Source organism: Suricata suricatta, chromosome 12, assembly GCF_006229205.1.
Source record: "Suricata suricatta isolate VVHF042 chromosome 12, meerkat_22Aug2017_6uvM2_HiC, whole genome shotgun sequence".
In the NCBI taxonomy this organism is placed as follows: Eukaryota; Metazoa; Chordata; class Mammalia; order Carnivora; family Herpestidae; genus Suricata; species Suricata suricatta.
This window is the reverse complement of record NC_043711.1, coordinates 34,816,664-34,831,144: the sequence shown is the minus strand read 5'-3', so window position 1 is coordinate 34,831,144 and position 14,481 is coordinate 34,816,664. Positions and strand designations below refer to the sequence as shown.

The 14,481-nt window shown below is 37.0% G+C and overlaps 1 protein-coding gene across 2 annotated transcripts in view; it reads right to left on the bottom strand.

The window, feature by feature from the left end:
• Window positions 1-4,367: 4,367 nt before the first annotated feature.
• Window positions 4,368-14,481, bottom strand: part of TAFA1 (TAFA chemokine like family member 1) — a 496,597-nt gene continuing 486,483 nt past the window's right edge. For both annotated transcript variants that reach the window (XM_029919149.1, XM_029919150.1), the window contains exons 4-5: window positions 10,991-11,115; window positions 4,368-5,495 (exon numbers count right to left, since the gene is read on the bottom strand). In XM_029919149.1, coding sequence (XP_029775009.1) covers window positions 5,478-5,495; window positions 10,991-11,115 — 143 coding nt within the window. In that variant the 3' untranslated portion in view covers window positions 4,368-5,477. The remainder of the gene's footprint in view (window positions 5,496-10,990; window positions 11,116-14,481) is intronic.

Here is a 14,481-nt window from a genome sequence, read left to right as displayed (position 1 = left end):
GAGAGGGTATAGGATTTTCTAGGTAAGTAGAGGAGAACAAGTACTTAAGTCTTTGGGAGGACTTTGGCTTGCAATTTTAGGACTCTCTTCAATAGAAACAGTGCCTTGTCAGCCTGAAATGTGAAAGAGAGAAGAAGGAAAGTGCCACGCTGAGGTGAACGGCAGGGTGGGAGGGGCAAGAAACCTTGAGAATTTCTAAATCTGGGGGAGGATCCAGATTAGGGGACAGAGAAATCAAGAATCCACATGTGTGGGAGAGGCATACGGAACATGGAAGAGGCCATTCTGACTGGGCACCCAATCTGTAACATTCTTTAAACTAAATACACAAGCTTCTCATACTTCTTAGCACCAGCAGCTGGGATCTGCTGACCCTACACTGCGCCCTTCCAGTCCCTAAAGTTTGCTTCCACACCAGCTGTGACCCCCAAGCTGAAATCTACAGAAGGTTAATCAATTTACTCCATTCTAGATGGGGGTTGACCTCTTTGTGGGACCATGGCATGCCCCCGACTAAGGATTGTTGGTGTCTCTTGCTGCACCCAAAGTATTCTCAGGGGAAAAGTAAGGCATTCTGCATGTAAAGTGCAATGAACTTCAAAGAAGCTCTCTCTCCATTGTTTTTCCTACCACTGGAGGAGGCACATGGTAATGAAAATCCATGAGAATAATGTAATTTTAGGCCTGACTTGCAAACTGGTATTTTCGTGGACAGAACAGAGTCTTCAGCTACTTTCTTTTAATGCAAATCCAATCAGTTATAAATATCTGAAACTCAGAGAATTTATACAAGCCTGTTTCTGGATTTTCCCAAAACACAACAAACAGAAGAACTAGGCCACCTCAGCTCCCTAACACTGCATGGCAACAATAGTCTGGGACCAAATGCTGGCTGCTGGATCCATGTGGGTGTCAGATCTCCAGCCTTATCACTGTGTGCCTAGGCATTAACAGGTGACCCTGGTTAAGTACCTTGTGTCACCTGGCTGTCCCATAGGCACATATGCTCTTAGGCCTTGATTGACAACTCCCCTTGAGCCAATTATAATTCCTTTCAAGACATATTTGCAGACTTTATTAATACTAAGAAGCCACTTCCAGCCCACTTCATGATGTATGGCCACACATCTATGTAACATGGCTAAATGGTTGACAACCACTGTCTTGAGGTAAGTCTGGCCTCAGGTTTTCCTCAGCACATGCATTTGAGTCTTCTCTTGGATTAGCTCCTCTCAACAGGTGGGAATTAGGGCTACAGATATATTGCCTAGTCTATAAATACAGTCAGTGATGTCTGGGGTCCTGGGTTCCATGTTAGATGATTGGTTGTTATTATTTTTTTAAAATAATGCAACTAGCTTCCAAAACAAATAACTGACGGCTTAACACTTTTTTAAAAAAATGAAACAAACTAAATAATAAACAAATAGATAGATGAAAACCATTTACAGACCAATGATGTGAGCACGGCACAACTTCCATTGATTTGTCTCTGAGATCTTTTACAAGAAAAAAAAACACCTGGTCTATTCAACCTAAAAGTTTTAAATATTAAAAAGATTAAAAAATTATTTTTAGTTTCAAAGGTGAGAGAGAGACAGAGCATGATTGGAGGGGGCAGAGAGAGAGGGAGACACAGAATCCAAAGCAAGCTCCAGGCTCTGGGCTGTCAGCACAGATCCCAATGTGGGGCTCGAACTCACAGACTGCGAGATAATGACCTGAGCTGAAGTTGGATGCTTCACTGACGGAGCCACCCAGGTGCTCCTAAAAGTTTTAAATCTTTAATAAGGGATTGTGTGTGTGTGTGTGTGTGTGTGTGTGTGTGTCTTTCTTTTTAATTTGCTTTTAAGTGTGAACATGATTCCATTTTCTCACTTTATGTGATGTCCACTGGCACTAGAATATGTGATTCCATCACGGCTGCCCCAATCGTGAGTCCTCACTTTCCTTATTTGCTCATATTTATAAACTAGATGGAGGTGGCTTGAGCCCTAGATTTGCTAGACACTAAATCTTTTATTTAGAAGACAGCTCACAAAAAGGAACATGGTACATTTCTTTGTCAAGGAAACCTTCACGGGTTTTGAAACGAAAGTGTCAAGCTTAATTAAAAGAAAAACTCAGATTATGATAGGCTGTGTAACCTTCTAGGACGCAGCGCATACCCTATGTGAGGAATGTGGGATCTCCTCATAGAAACAATTCTTGTGCCTTACATAACTTATATCAGTGACAATGACAAGCTGGCATAATATACTGCACTATAAAATCACTATATTGTTTTGTGAAAGTTACACTGGATTTGATCAGAAAAAGGGATGTTGAGTTGTGTGTTGGTGAAAACATTCTTCATCACTTGATAATGGAAAAAAGCCAAGGAGTAAAACTCAGTGTGCTTGCCAAATGCATTAATAGACAAATCTAATCATGCAAAAAAAAAAGTCCATAAATAAGCTCTACATAACTCAAAAATCTGTCCTATGAAATGAGCCATATTTTCCTTTTTACCAGGAGACAGGTTCTGGACGAAACCCTTTCCATTTGCTCTGATTATGTTATGACATTATTCATCATACTTGATGCCCAAGCTCAAAATCATTATTAGTCATTCCACACTGAGCTCTTTATTACCAGCAACACATGATGAACGTTTTTAAACCACACATGTAGGCCCGGGGTAGCGCCCGAATTCCCCTAACTTCAGTGGGTCCAATTTAAATACAACTTGATGGTTCACACATTTGTATAAGGGACTTGATAAATCCAAATTGAATTTGATGACATTTACAAACATTTGCACTGTGTTCTTGGATGGTTGCCTGATTCTGATGTGGTCTTTTTTTCTCCTTCTCTCTTCTTCCAGGCCTTTCCCAGTAACCACTACGAAATGAACTGACAGATGTGGGCCTCTAGACTAATTCTTTCACTGACTTACAGGCTCTGGTTATAGAATGGGAGAAGCTGTGAGTTCCTCATATTGTAAATTATGAGAAGGTTCTGTATGCGTGAGGCCAGAGAAAATATTCTTTTCTCTTCACCTTGAGTTTCCATTCAGGACCAACACTTTTAAAAGGGTATTCCGGGAAACACCAATCTTGTAGAAAAGACTATATGATCAGGGAATTTGGGGAAATAATAATGCTTGCATAGTTTTTAATAGCAAAGATCTCAAATTAGTTCATCTTATTTAAGAATGTTAGGAGATTTTATAGAAAAATCCAGATTTCTGGTTCTCTTGAAAAAACCAACAATGTGACAAGACAGTGAATATATCCTCACAGAGAAATAATTTCTTGTAGCTTCTTACTTGGCAGGGATGTACCATCCATTAGTCAAGTAACCACTGAACATGCCTGGATTTGGGAAGATTTTTACTTCGCTCCTCGTGTTTTAGTCTTTCTTAAAGACATACATCTTTTGTGTATTAAAGGTTCTGAAATTTTTCTCAGTAAATATTTCTGTTTATTTGGTTAAAAAATTTTTCCCCAATGTATTTGATTATGGAGGCTTGGGATGTACTGTTCTAGATCATTATTTGCATTTTTTATGATCTCGGTTTTTACTCTGAAGATTACAGGGGAAAGTTGATTGCTAATATATTACTTCGTCCATGGATACAGACCATAAGTTCAAGAGATTATGATTTGATTGTATGAATTTTATGCTATCTTCTGGCAAATATTTGTGAAAGTATTTGTACAGTCTAGATTTTACAATTAGGATTCCATTTACATTTCTGGATGCTTTTATGGGCATTCAAGATGGAGAGTTCATCTATCTGATTAGAATATTTACATCTTCAATCAGACTTCAAGTTATATTAGTAGACATTAAAGAGCTTCTGGATATTACCTGAGGTTTAATTTTAAAACTCCACACTAGGGGATCAAATGTGCTGGTGATCTGATAAGAGGCCCTAACAACATGCATGATAGAGAAAAGCCTTTGGAGAAAACATAGATATACTGGCAATATGATAGGTTAAATAACAGGAATTTATAGTACTAGATAAATAATAGGTAGATAGTTCTTTTTTATAATCATCATCTAGAATATCTCCTAGAAAGAAAAGATGGACAAGAATTTCTTTTCTGGGATGTGAGCCCCATATGTATTGTCCAAACGACCAGTATAGAAACCCAATAATGGGATTTGACATTTCATCTTGCTGACTGAGAACACAGCAGTTAGAGCAATGAGTTTCTGATTTTCAGAATACTGGGGTTGGAAATATTGGCTGTGATTGTAGGAAAGATGTCATGGAAAAAATTCTGGGTGACTATGAGTCTCTATGTGGGGTGTTCTGTGGATTTGGGTAAAACTGACTCAGGAAAAATAAATGGTAAATAAAGAGGACAAGTAAATTTAGAAAGAAGTTATTTACCACTTTAATAGGGCTGTCCAGCATTTGGTCACATAGATCATTTTGAAACCTAATTGCTTTAATGGTCTTCCTATCTCACCAGAAGAGATTTGAATACTCTTGAAAAAAGCAAATCAAACATAGAAAGAGGTGCCATGATAAGACTTTGTTGCTACAGCACTATGTACTTAATGATGCCAGACTTTGGGTTTAATCGGAGGACACTTCTGCAGTCTAGGACAGCTATACAAAGCCTGAAGACATTGTATTTACAGAACTTATTAATACAGGGATCCATGTTCTATCATAATTTTGCCAGAGTCTTAAGAGCACGGTGGAGTAGCTCCCTCAAGAACTCTTATTTTTCTTATCTGTGGAAAAGCTAGTAGTTCTAAAAATACTTTCCTGGAAGAGGTTAGAATGGTTATTATATATCAATTGAATATAAAGTATGGTTATGTAAGCCAAGCTTGCATGCTAATATTGCACAGGGTAGAAAGCAATAAAACAGGATGATGTGCTTCCTTGGGCCATCTGGTAGAAACAGAAGGAAGCTCTTGATTCAGTATTGTTATGACGCCTCAGATTCCAGGAGTCCACCTGTAGCTGGCCTTCCAGTGTGAGTGCCATGTTGAAATTTCAAAAGAGCACATGTCTTCCTTGCCAATAGAAAAAGAAATGCAACAAAACAAAACAGAACATCCAAACTCAAAGAGGTACACCAGCCGCCTCAAACTGTGGTATTGTTCATTTCTTGAAGAGAATATATAATATTTCAAAATATTATATATATATATACATATATTTAAAATGGTACAAAGGAACTATAGATCCAAATTAGAAGATAGTTGATCGTTCTTCATAATCCCAAAAATTTTCATGGAGAAAACCCTTTTTTTTAAAACCCACTTTCCATGGTGTTGCCAAAAGGTGGGGTCTTCTCACTATAGGATACTTCATGACACACAGTAAAAGCACTGTGATTTTCTGGTAACCAGTCAAAGTGCAAATAAGAAATCCATTTGGCTTGTAATGTGTAAGATGTTTTAAATTCTTAAAATGTATTTTCTGCAGAGGTGGTTTTCCTTTGCTACTATAACAAATGCTTCCGTTAGGTTCTTGGGTGAATCTGAAACCAAAGAAAGAAAGAAATTTCAGGGAGAAAAGAACAAAATGAAGGCATAAAGAAAGGTGACTAGGCAGAAAATGAGGACATCTTGAATTTTCAGTATGTTGCTTCTTTCAAGCGATCTGAAGCCAAAAATGTTAGTCTACAACTGTAGTTCTCAAATGGTGATAAAAAGCACATTGACAAGCCATCATATTTTTATCAGTTCATAAAGTTATTTTGCCACAACTGAGGAAACAGACTCTTGGAGCAATGAATGATGATGACTGGCTTCACTAACATGTGACATATGAAGTTGCACCGAGTCCTGTGCTAGAAAGGGTCCCACACTTCATTTAATCATCTTCTATTGCAGTCTTGAAATTATTACTAGTTTTTAAAAGAGAGCCCACGTTTTCATTTTTGTACTGGGCCCTTCAAATTATGTATTTAGTCCTATGTCTGATGAGAATGTGACCTGAGTAGATCATTCCATGACCTTATCACGTTGGCTTGCTGTAACAGGTAGAGGGGTGGCACAAGGTAAAGTCACTGCCAAGGTTAGAACACATTTTCTTAGGAACATACGAGGCCTTTGCAGGGTGAGGAACTCTCCCTCTCAATGACATAGTACTCAAGGGCAACCAAGAGCATACTCCTACAACTATTGATGCCATTTAATGTATTTAAATATGGCTCCAAAGACTCTAATATTCAAAACGATGCATGCATAGTCACTGGTTTAGCGCAGAAATGGTGATTCTAATAGACTTGAAGGTTCTACTTTAGCGTTCTAGGAATAGGCATTTTTCTTCATCATTTCTTGGTTCTTTATAGTCTTAGAAATTGAGTATTCTGGGTCCAGGAGTGGAGTCCATTAAAAGCTTTTAAGGTTGGATAGGAATAGTAATAAAAGTTTCCTTTCAAAAGTTGGTTGTGCCATGGGCAGCATGTGTGAGAAACCTTCACACACTTTTTTATCCTTTCCATATAAATGACAGATTCTTTCAAATATTGGTTTCTTACATTCCATCACATCCCAAGACCTTCATACATTAACTTTAGACAGTAGATGCTTAAATATACTTATTGGCCAAAGAAATGAATGAGTTCACTTGGACCCAGGGGCAATTGTGACAGCATAATTTTACTTGTTTTCCCTCCTGGAAATTTCCAAATCCACACTCTCCCTCCTACCCTTCTCTCTTAAAGCTAGTTCATACAAAATGGTCTCAGCGTCAGGACTATAAAGGCTTTCACAACACTTGACTCCTGCTGGAATTTTGAGTGATGAAGCTGGGATGTGTCAAAGCTGGAGTTTATGCTTCTGTAACACTGGCTGATGAGAATGGATGGAGATAGGCAAGGTCAGAGTCCCCGTTAGGAGAACGGGCTCAGGAGGGTGTGGGCAAATGACAGTAGTGGATTTGTGAGAAACACCAATTTGACTAGATAGCCTTGTGGTGAGATGGGCAGTCCAATTTGCCCTTTTAGGGAATAGAACTTGACTTTACGTTCTGTATATCTAACTTTGATTTTCTCAGAAGTCTGAAAGACACTAACATAACGAACTGAAGGAAATCCAAAGTATTGGATTTTAACCTGTTAATTTTGCCTTCCTAGTGACTTTGGTTTTCTCCTCATTTCATTCCCTGCCTTGTTTTGTTCCCTAAAACCAATGTTTCCTTTTTACATGTGAATTATTACAACATTGACAAACAACTTATTTTCTCTGGGGAGAAGTCTGTCTTTATAAATTAAGCATTATTCTTGAATACACAGAGTATGCATTTTTTCCTGAATGCATTAGATATAGCATCCCAAAGTTTCTTTTTTAAATATTTATTATATTCTAGCATATTATATATTATTATTTCATATATATTAAATATATTATTGATTATAGGGAATTAGCTTATCTGATTTTGGAGACTGGCAAATTCAAAATCTTTAGACCCAATTTCCCAACAGCATCCCCAACTTTTAAACTTATGGGGTATTTTTGGTTTCTTACTAAAAATGTTTCATTTTTATTTTTGAGGGAGAGAACATGCAAGCAGGGGAAAGGGAGAGAGGGAGAGAGAGAGACAGATCTTAAACAGTTTCCACACCCTGAATGGAGACTAACGTAGGTCTGGATTCCATGACCTGAGCCACCCAGGTGCCCCTCAAACTTATGTTTTTGACATATAAGTTAAAAGGAAAAAAACACCAATATTTATGTAAAACCATAGGAAACGATCTCTTGTAAATATCTGGATGGGTTTGTCTTGCCACAAACCACCAACAAAGTAATTCAACAAAAACAATGGAAGCAATGGCCAAGTAGGAATAGTTTAAAATTTAGCCATGAAACTTCATGCAGATGTACCAGCCTTTTCCCAAGAGGGTTTCTGGCATCAGCTTTATTGTACCCTATGCTGGGTTTTGGAAAACTTCTCAAAGGTGACTATTTCCTTTCTGTAAAATGACATTCAGGAAGCTTCCTCTTCTCCTAAGATTTATTCTCTCCAATCTCCTGAAAGGGAAGCCTGTGTTTCATTCTACTTATCTTTTCACCTTCTTTCTATAGGTTATATTGTCACCCAGATCTAATTTCCCCCAGGTTTTCCTTTAGAGTGTGGCCTGTCATCCTGGCAAGTTCACATTCTGGGGTGCCTGGTCCTTTAAATCAAACAATGAATTTCCACTCTCCACCGTCCTTAAAAAATGAGCACCATGAAACTTGGAATTAGATCTCACTTTGAAACATCTTTTATTTGTCTACATTTCACAGACTGCTGAGAATTTTGTCTTAGGATGATTATTTGGGAAGAAATTCATAATAGGAAGATTTTGAAAAAACCTATATAGGGAAAAATGACGTCTTAGGACTCTATCTTGCAAATATCTTCATACTGGAGTTACTTTGAAAAAACAATGCTATGAAGGAAACTCGCAGTTGTCATTAACAAACTGGGTATGTTTCTTCTGTTTTGTTTTTTTGTTTTGTTTTGTTTTTCTGAGAGCACTCTCTTTGAATCAGTCTTATACATAAGAACCAAAAAGGTGATTTTCTTTATTTTTCCTCTTACTTTGAGAAGAACTTGAATTTTTTATCCTCAAGATTACCTCTTAGATGAGAATAGAACATTGAAACCCTATGGCTCACAATTAAAGTATGTCTGTATACGAAACTGTTTAAAAAGTTACACCGCCAGAGTCCGTACTTGAAGCGTTAGGCATATTTATACTGTGACAGGGAAAAACACACAGGGCATACTAGAAACACTAATATAAAACCTATTTTGGAGCCTGTGATCTAAGGACTGGTGTTGGCCTGTCATTTATACAGAATGGAAACCTCCTGTATGTATCAGCTGGACTTCATTGGTGTCTTTGTGTTTAAAAGGGCTTATTTCACTGTGAATTTCTCTGTAAGGAAGTGGGAAGAAAATGTAAGTCAGTAGTTGTGTCTGAATCCTCTCAAGGTGTAAAAAGTACAGCTGAGTGTTTTCTTTTCCCTTCTCTGAAGACAGAGGTGAGATTTATTAGTTGAGTTATGTGTTGCTCACACGACTTAGAGAAGTCTCTTATTTCCTCGCTTGAAATGGATGCACCTATCAGAACAGGTACATCCTCTGCTTTCAAACGAACTGCATGGGCAATTTCTTTCTCCTGTATATACTCAGCTGTCGGGGTCGCATTCAGCCCACCCAGGACAGTGGCAAACACAGTGTGCTCCAGCCTCTGTTACTGTGATCAGACCTGCACTGTACTTCTGTGAGGAAAGAAAATGTCTAGGATGTATTTACAATGTTTTAAAATATACTCTATAGAGGCCAAATGAAAGAAAGTTACCCAGTCATAAAAAGTAGCATTAACAATTTCTGTGTTTTGTTTATTTATATTCTATCTTCCAAAGAGTCTCCTAGTTGGTACCCTTGGAGTTTCACATATTTGAATCCTGAAAAAACTTGACTTGTATTTTTATTCTTTTACTGAATTTCGGGTCTGAAGGAACCATGAGAGCCGGGTTTATATTCAGTAAAGGGAGATCAGTTATCATTTGGAAATGGAGTTTTGGTAGAAAATATATCAGCAACCTGTTTTAAACAACGGTGATCAATTTCCAATCATACTGACCATAATTCAGAGTATCTGAAAACTGACTTGTGAGGGCATCTTCAAGTTGTTTTGTAAAATTAGTTTCAGAGAAAATGTAACCAAGGGGAAATGTGAAATCCACTGTCCATCTGTTAATGAAGATGGTTTCTGGAGGTAAGTGTCATGAACTGGGTTCATTTTTGAATAATCTCTCCTGAGGCTGTTTCTTTGAAATGAAATATGATAATCCATGCCAAGCATCTCAGGTGCCTGAAAGTGTATGTTAACAAGGTCGGATGGTTCAGGAATCTCTCTTGGCCACAAGCCAATAGGTATAATCATTATTGCTTAATGCAGTCAGTATAGGCAATGGACTTTGATATGCAAAGAGTCTCCAGTTATTTCATATTCTAAAGATATGTTTTATAAGGTATTATGTTTTCTGCATCACAAGGCTGCAAGTACCAATTTTATTTCTTGAGAAAGTAATGCTGAAAAAAAAGATCAACTTAAGACTCATTATATAGGGGTGGGAATCAGAGATGCCCTTTTAAATTTGAGTCACCCTTTTCTACAAGTTCAGCATGTTGGGATTTGTAACTGGTGGCACTTGCTTTCAAGAATATCAAGTGCATTAAAATACATACACACGCAACAGGGCTGAGAGTCACATGATATATATACATATAACCATACTAGTTATTAAAAGACTGGCATAGTTTTATACTGCATTTGAATAAATACTGTCTTAAGTGCTCTGAGCAACCATTTCTGCCCCGCCCCCTTTAGGATTCTCACACTTTCCCATGATCTATTACCTACAGGGTCAATGGCTAGCCTAGCTGGGCCTTTCCAGACAGCTCTGGCACTGTGGCACCAATTCTCATGGGTTGGATGGCCTCACTGTATAGGTTGTTATGTATTTTGAAGATTGCTCCTTATTTTACCACTGAAACCAAGGAACGATAATTCACATCACAAAAAGTTTTTACTGATTAAAAAGATCATCAAATAATTCTTTTAAAGAACATGTAGAAAATGGCTATACTTAAATGTAGCCTTTTTCAGCAAACCATCTGGACAAATTAGGCAAGATTCTTATTTTATTATCTATTTTGAGCACCATACTTGTTGGGTGAATTATTTGAAAAATTGCTTTACTGCTCTTCTTCCCTTTGGCTATGGTAATCCAGCTTTATTTGGGAACCAGTTACACAAACACTAAACTGCTCAGTATGGAAGAGTCAAGCTCAATGTCTAACTTTTTGTTGGTGGATGGACACTGATATGAACAGTTAAGAATGTTTTCTCTCAGGGAAAAGGCCTTCTTATCTCCTGTTCAAAGCTTCTCTGGATGCTGCTTGTACAACTCAAAGGCAAAACAGTACAGTTGGTAACATGCATGAGATATTTGAAGGAAATAAACTTACTCTTGTGGTCTTAATTTTATTGCCTGTCGCGCACATCCAACCGGAATTATCAGGTAGTGTTTTACATTCTTCTCCTTCTAGACAAGGCTCCATCTCACACCACCATTTCCCAATCACTATGGAGGCTGTGCAAAAACAGGAAACAAGCATGTTTGCAATTTATCCAAACCACTTGGGCACCAGTGTCGTGACCCTCTGTTGGTGTCCATTCACTTTGAAGCATATTAGTTTCTCTTTAACCTTCTAGGACTGGCTAAGAATTCTCTATGAAGAAGAGTAATATTTTCATTTACCTGTCTTACAGTGTAAATATAATTTTAGGCGAAATGGTTTTATCAAGCAACATTTTGTCAAAAATCACCTCACACACCAAAAGATGAAAATCTATGGATTGGGGAGAAATAATTTCTGGAGGAAATTCTATGTTTTCACAAACCAAAGACCTTTTATTCTTTCTTTCCAAGGAAGGGGACAAAAGTACTAGTTGTTCTTCAGAATGACAGAACTATTCCTTCAGAAAGGCCAGTTTATCCACCCTGCATTAGGGTTTATCTCCCAGCCTCGAGCCTTTGAGAATTTCAAAGGTCTACCAACAGAAGGAAAAAAAAAAAAAAGAAAAAAGAAATAAAAATAAATGTCTACAACCATAAAAGAAAACCTGTAAAATAAAAACCAAGAGTAATAATAAATAAAAGTATTTGCTTACAATCAAAGGTATATTGATGTCAGCTGAGTTTCCTTTTGATGTTTGATATGATGTGAGTCGACCTTTCAAAAGTTGAGCCTCTGATAAAAAAGCCCTACTTTTCAGGGTGATATCAAAGATGTCCACAACAGGAAGCTGGCCATGAGTTTAGTGGATGTATTTATAGCACAGTCTTGCTTTTGTTTTGATAATAAGACCTTATAAAATAGTGACCGGATCCACCCCACATAAGTCAAGGAGCTCCACATCTTCCTTAATGCCTCATCCAGGGAAGAATCATTTCCACCATTCAAAATTTTCAAAATGTCTTTCAGTGTTTCTTGCATGGTGCTTTCCGATTGGCTGCTTTCACACTGGACTAGAACCCTAGTTCTATAGATTCTCGTGTTCAGCCTCTTAGACCTCAGAGGGGAGTCCCCACCAGGATGCTTCCTCCTCACAATGACAAAGAGCCTAGATGGCAGCTGTTAACCTCACAGAGGATTCGTAATAAAATGGAATGAAGTGAATCCCTAAGGGAAGCAGGAGTACATTAGGAGAAGGATTAGATTACTAATTTAAAAACATAATGGTTTAAACATCTGGACATCTGCCCATATTCAAGCTTTATTCTTTCTAAACTACCCTTACTTCGGAATTTCCTTCCTTTGGAATCCAGCATATGGAGTGCAAAATTTGATCTTATATGCAAAATCATGTCTACTCTATTATCTGGTCAATTTAAGGAATTTTTTAAGGGTAATTTTGAATACAGCATGCAAGTATAGGAAGTAAAATCTCTTAAGTAGTCCATCCATATGCAAGACAACGTGATGTTTTGGTATAACATGGAGTAAATGATGACACAAATTCTCCACAGGATACAGAATGGTTATGAGAGTTAAGACTGTTTTTTTTTTTTTTCAAAAGCAGGGTTCTGTATGTGGAATAGGGAAGATGACAGTCATAGGTAAAAGAGATCTTATTTATGTTAATTAATAGGTGACAATGTTAAATGGGAGAAGCATGTACTTTGGCAGTAACAAAAACACAAGTAGTGTGGAAGGGAACAAAAATAAATTGCAAAGCTTCCCGGAACGTAAGCTAAAAGTCAGGGTCTGGCAGTGTTTATTGAGAGCCTAGAAATCAGAAGTTTCCTTTCAGCCAGCAGTCAGCAACAGGCTGGTGACATTTGCCACACTTGTCCCCTGAAATCCCACCTAATATTTCACTATTGCTGCCTTAAATCGACACCAACAAGAATGGAAACCCTCTGATCTTAGCTCTGAGGGGAAATTGCCTTTCCAGACGGTCTTCCATTTAGCGTTTGTGACTTTTTTTTTTTCAGAGGCACACAAATAATGAACAACTGCCAGCGAGGTCAGCTTTAGCATCTCTACTTCCTTCTAAAGAATGCTGTTCCTTCTTCTTGAGGTTGCTCTCTGCCCCCTCAGAGCTGACCTACTTTGTTGTAAGCTAACAAAGCAGTTTCTTTCTCTTAAGCATTAATGTCTTCTAAATGAAAATGTAGACAATAGAAAAAAGAATGCATCTCAAAACTCACCGATCACCTTTAATTCAAGGTAGTAAAGGTCCACACTGACTCAAAAGGAAAAAGGAAAGGCTTTCTAAGAATAAAAATGTCTCCAGATTGGCCTTTAATCTCTAAAAATTCCTATTATACTTGCTTTTCCTGAACAGAGTTTGATGCTTTGACATTATCTAGTTCATTATTAGCTGGCTTATTAGCATCTAGTTCATTTTTCTAAAGATGCTACTAGACTGATTTTGCTTTTGATTTATGCATTACTTGGTCATTTTAATATCTATCACTTCATGCTCTTGGTCAAACTTTAGTCTTTGTCTCCTAATTTTTTCATATACTCGTATTTTCTGCACTATTTTTAAAAATATTCACAGAGAGGATTTATAAATTGCGCCCTCTCCTCTCATTCTGGAAGTCACCTAAAACCTTCAGATTATTGAAAGAGGAATAATTGATTAGATTTAATACAGTGCACTAATATTAATGCAACTTAACTGGTTTTAACATTTTTCTTATGGAGATATCTATAAAAGAAAAATGCAGATACAAATAACCCTAAGTATATTAAATTACAAGGTCAGTGCAATAATAACAATGATAACGGACATTTTCAATAGGCTCTTCTCAGTTTCTGTGTTAGGTGCTATAAATGTATTATCTTAATCATCACAGCAATCCTAAAGGTGGGTATGATTATGAACCTAATGTATGGGTGAAAAAAAATGAAGCTCAGAGAGGTTAAGTAACTTGGCCAAGTTTACACAGGTAGGAAATATAGGAATTAACACTAAATAAAGATCTGCTTAGTGCCAAATCCATGTTTTTCATCATAATAGTGATAACTTAGTGTAGTTTTGTGTTCAGGATTCACAGAACTCTTAAAAAACATTTAGTGATTGCTGAATGAATTATTCTCTCTGATGTATTATTATTGAAAATAAGTTTCATATGAACACTTGAGGAAAATACAAAACATGTAGTTTCTTATAAAATTAAGTTATAGCATAAAAAATAAGTTGGGTAAGAGCCAGTTTATATCATATTTGTTTTTTCCTAGACTGAGCTCCATATTGCTTGATTTTATTACTTATAGCATTTTTTATTGAATATAACAACAATTTATTTTTTTAACATATGCAATTATTTTCTGTCATTTACAATACAGTAGTTACAATGACACTCCAAGCAGAAAAGCAAAGTAAAAAATCAAAACCCCAACTTCTATTTCATGTAATTAGACTTATACAGAAATTAGAAGGT